Source organism: Dryas octopetala, chromosome 3 (genome assembly GCF_963921425.1).
Source record: "Dryas octopetala chromosome 3, drDryOcto1.1, whole genome shotgun sequence".
NCBI lineage: Eukaryota > Viridiplantae > Streptophyta > Magnoliopsida > Rosales > Rosaceae > Dryas > Dryas octopetala.
Window position 1 is genome coordinate 28,283,439 of NC_141368.1, and position 4,644 is coordinate 28,288,082.

Consider the following 4,644-nt stretch of genomic DNA (forward strand, 5'->3'; position numbering starts at 1 on the left):
ATGGTCATTGGCACATTGGTATATCTATTAGAAAGGGAAAAAAACAAAGAAAAAAAAAAAACTCATTATGTTATGTATTTTTTCCTGTCATACATATATTATACATATATAATGTCATTTATGCTATACATCCTCTCTCTCTCTCTCTCTCTCTCTCTCTCTCTCTCTCTCTCTCTCTCTCTCTCTCTCTCTCTCTCTCACATAGACTCGCAGGTACAAACTACACAATACCAGACTAGCCTGTCCTGTGATGGAGTGCAGAAAACATAGTATAATACTGGTTTGTTTCCCAACTGGAACAATATATTGTTTACAAAATTGGAACGAGAATAATGTAACTTAATTTTTCTTCATCCTTTACCATCCAATGCAAAGTCTGCTATACTTTTTCACTTTACATAAGAAAAGAGAGAAGAACAGCAAAAGAAGCCTCCGTCCTACCTTTCATCCTGGCTACAAAAGAGTATATTTGAAAACTTACAAGTCCTATATTAGAAATATTCAGCTGGTCAAGAAATAGCCTGAAGCTGATTCCTTGTACGTAGTTAAAGTGTTTAATCCCATTTCAGGTTTCTTCTCCACAGAAGCTGCAGCAGTCTTAGTCAGAGATTTCATTCCTCTGCAGGATTTCATGTGTGAGTGCAATTTCTCTGGCTTAAATACCTTCCTGCACTGCCTGCATTAAATATATCCTTCAAATTTTTGTGCGTAGCATATCCAATTTTATGAATGACAGACAATATATATTGAGCACATTCAGACCTTGTTTGATGCTTAGGATTGAATTGGATATATTATGACTAGATTCCTATGTATTTAAAGAAAAAGCTTCAAACTTCAAGGTACGTATTTGGGCCTATAATTTATATAGGAAAAAATTATACATTCAATTTCTAGTTAAGCATAATTTCTTGTAGATAATAAAACATTTATATAAAATCTTAAATGTCCAAAAACATAATAAGTTTGTGAATTAATACTAGTCCTAAAGATTAAGCTGGGGAGTTAAGCCTAACCAAATCAAAACCAACAGTTAATTAGAGCTCATTAAGTACTAGGGATTAAGGTGGTTTGTGCAAATTAATAGTCATCTCTCTCAAGTCTCAAATGTAAGTAACAAAGACTGAATAAAGAAGCAGGAGAAGTTAGGATGGTCACTTACGAGCAATGTGGCCCACCGACTGGCCTGTAGGCAGTAGAAACCGGTTTTTGGTCAGTGAACTGGCGCTCCTTTTGCTGCTTGTTCGAACGATTCTCTCCAGCATAGCTTTTCCTGTAGCATCACATACAAATATCAACCTTTATTCTTATATGATCATTTTTTTTGTGTGGCCATATATGGAAGTCATATATGATCATTAATCATCATATAATATGAACTTCTTTAGGAATATGAATTGAAAGAAGTCGGAACATAAATATTTATTGTGGGACATCTTTCACAATTCCTACCCTACTTCTACACCAACTAAACATATTACAATCGAGAAATGCTATAGTTACTTTCTTCTTCATCTTTCTCTCTTATCTTTCTCATTCTGCAGTGTATTTTTATAATAAAAACTATTCATTTTGTAGATCATTCTTTAAGATCATTTATGTAAAAAATTAATTATATAAAAAATCGTTTGATCATATAATTGTTAGAGTTACATAATCAAATGATTTTCGATTTAATTAATTTTTTTGCATAGATAATATTTAAAGACTGATCTAAAAATGAAAGGTTTAAATTATACGAAAACATTGTGGAATGGTAATGACAGGAGAGAAATTCGAAGGAGAAGACGTACAGCTAGCATTAGTGTTGTATAACCATTTTTAGCATTGATTAATCTGGTGTTGGAAGGATTCTGCAGATTATGTCTTTACTTGGATCAGTTTCGTATTCTGGTCTATATGGAAAGCAAGGTGTAAAGCTAGCCATTTTTCAGAAAGTATCTCCTGATCCTGTTGTGGTTTGCTTGTCTGCAAAAAGAGCTTGCATTGAATTTCTTAATTCTCTTTCTTCTACTGCTAAGATCCTCCTTATATCTTCTCACTTATCTGTTCCAAGGTCTTGGAGTCCTCCTTACTTTCCAAGATTAAAAATCAATGTGGATGGATCTTGGCTCAAGGATTCTAGAGAGGCTGGGATTGGAGTTGTTGTTAGAGATAGCAGTTGTAGGGTGACTGGTGGTAGTGCTGTTAGTTGCTTGGCTGACTCTGTTGATATAATTGAAGCTTTGGCAGTAAAGGAAGAGATGCTTTGTGCTAAGAAATTTGATATTCTAGATGTGGAGATGGAGTCTAATTCTAAGACTGTGGTTGATGCTCTTAACCGGTCTGCCAGTTGTGTTGCTTGGCAAATCTCTCCGATCATTCAAGACATCTGGGATCTTGCAGCTGAGTTCTCCTCTGTTAGATAGTCTTGGATCCCAAGAAAAGCAAATGGTGTTGCTGATGCAATTGCCTTGCTAGCTTGCAGGAGGATGTGTCCAGATGAGTCCTGGTGGCAGATGGGCTTCCTCTATATTGATATTTTGGTTTTAGCTTATCTGTTTTTTTGAGGAGTTTGTTTAGTTTGGTTGACTGAGTTGTTTTCTGTCTTGTTCTTTGGGTTTGCTGCTTTGTTTTATGATTTACTTTGTATGTTGCTGTACTGTTCTTTGCCTTTGAGGTTTTTTAATGGAGGTTTTACAGTGGCCAAAAAAAAAAATTGATCGGACCGAAAAGTAAAATTGATTAAAAGAAAATGAAATGACTTGTTTGATAAATTTATTACCTTTGGGGTTGGTGCGGCAGTTCCTGCTGATTCCAACAAGTCCCAAAAACTCTGGCAGATCCACCAGCCGACTTGTCTCCTCTAGAAATAGGATCACTATGAGACTTGATAATGTGTTGGGTGGAGGATGTAGATTTGACCCGATTGGCCCGATTGGACATGACCAATACGGAGTCATTTGTATCCACAGCACCGCAAGAAAGCAAATTGCGGAACATGTTGCTGCTATTGCTCTTCCTACTTGTTGCAAAGCCATTTGGGGATTGATCATGAGATGATGATGAATGTGACGAAGATGGAGTATTACTGTTACTAGAAGCCATTTGTTGTTTGCCGTCTTTGTCCTCGTCCGTCTTCTTCGTTGATAACAAATTGGAATAGAAACTAGAAGAGTACTTTTCCAACTTGTCGCTCATCTTTTCATGACAATTTGTACTAGTGTTGGCTGTGATTGCCTCCGACTCCTCTGAGTTGACTCTCTTTCCTTGAAGCTGTTTTATTGCATCAAATTCAGAGGATAATTTTGTTTGGGTTTGGGTTTGGGTTTGGATATTAATCTTGGGGGGATATTCTTGGTGAAATTCAACCTTAATGGCCTGCGGCTGCTGCTGCTGTTCATCTTTAAACAAGCAAGTACTCTTCTTTTCAGCATATGAATGTGGAGGAGAATCTGTTATAATTAATATATATCATCATCATAAATATTGATTAAGTTGACAGAAAAAGATCGATCGATTAATTAGTTAATGTAATCCCTTAAAGAATAGAATTTAGGGAAACTAATCAACCATATTATATATATATATATATATATATATATATATGATAAATGGCATTAATTGATCTTAATTTTCTTAATTTAGGGTATCAAATATTTCAATTTACATATGAAATATAGACGATGGATCAATTTAATTGCTTAAAATAATAAAGATAGATTTGTACCAAAATTAGGGGAAGAGATGATAATTTGGGATCCTTTGAGGACGTTTTCATTGTCAGAGATGGGGGTGATGAGGTCGTCCTCCAGCAAGTCTTGCCAAACATAACCCGTCTTGTACCTCCTGTAACTAATTCACATTCAGTTTAACTAGCTAATAATATAATTAATTTAAGGTCAAACAAATTAAACAGATTATTGATTGATATTGAATAATTAAGAACCTTTTGTAAGACCAAGCGAAGGCTTCTGGCATGTCCTTTCCTCGTAAATCCGCAAGCCACCTCTTAATGTCTTTCTTATTAATTAATTAGAGAGAAAAACAATATTAATTCCTTAATTGATGAGAAATTGAATGCAGGCAGGCATGTAAATATGGTGAATTAATACAGATGGAGAGAGGTGTGAGAGGTACGTACGTACCTCGCAGATAGACGCCGTTGCGGTTAAGATGGTGGACACGAAGGAGATGAGGATGATCGATGCGACCCATACGACTGAGGAAGTAAATTATGTGAAGTCGCCTTACTTCACCTCCACCACCACCCTTGGCTAAGCCTTCCATTATTTTTAATATTCCTCTTCTTGTTTTCTTCTTTTACTACTGTTACTTCAATTCTTCATATATATATATACTTGTCACTTGCCAAAACCAACAAAATTAAGAATAACTTCAACAACAGAAGAAGACACTTCTCTTCTTTTCAAAATTATTAATAAACATATATGATATAAATTAAGGTTCAATAAATTAATTAATTAATTAATTAGGTAGCTAGGTAGCTATCTCATGAAACCCAGTCCACGAGAAATCTTAGTCTCTCTGCCGGCCTGCGCCACAAAAAGGGGGAAAGACAACAAATTTGCTTTCATGCTATACAAATTTGCTTTCATACTAAGTTAATACTAAAATTTCTTTGGCCGAAAAAAAAAAAAAGAG

General features: G+C 35.2%; 1 protein-coding gene across 1 annotated transcript; it reads right to left on the reverse strand.

Annotated features, from left to right (window-relative positions):
* Positions 1-272: 272 nt before the first annotated feature.
* On the reverse strand, positions 273-4,255 carry LOC147292260 (UPSTREAM OF FLC protein (DUF966)). Its single transcript, XM_086238465.1, has 6 exons — positions 4,128-4,255; positions 3,929-3,998; positions 3,710-3,828; positions 2,765-3,434; positions 1,163-1,273; positions 273-676 (listed from the first exon to the last, which is right to left on the reverse strand). The coding sequence occupies exons 1-6, from the start codon at positions 4,195-4,197 to the stop codon at positions 502-504; spliced, it is 1,215 nt and encodes a 404-aa protein (XP_086094591.1). The 5' UTR covers positions 4,198-4,255; the 3' UTR covers positions 273-501.
* Positions 4,256-4,644: the final 389 nt, after the last annotated feature.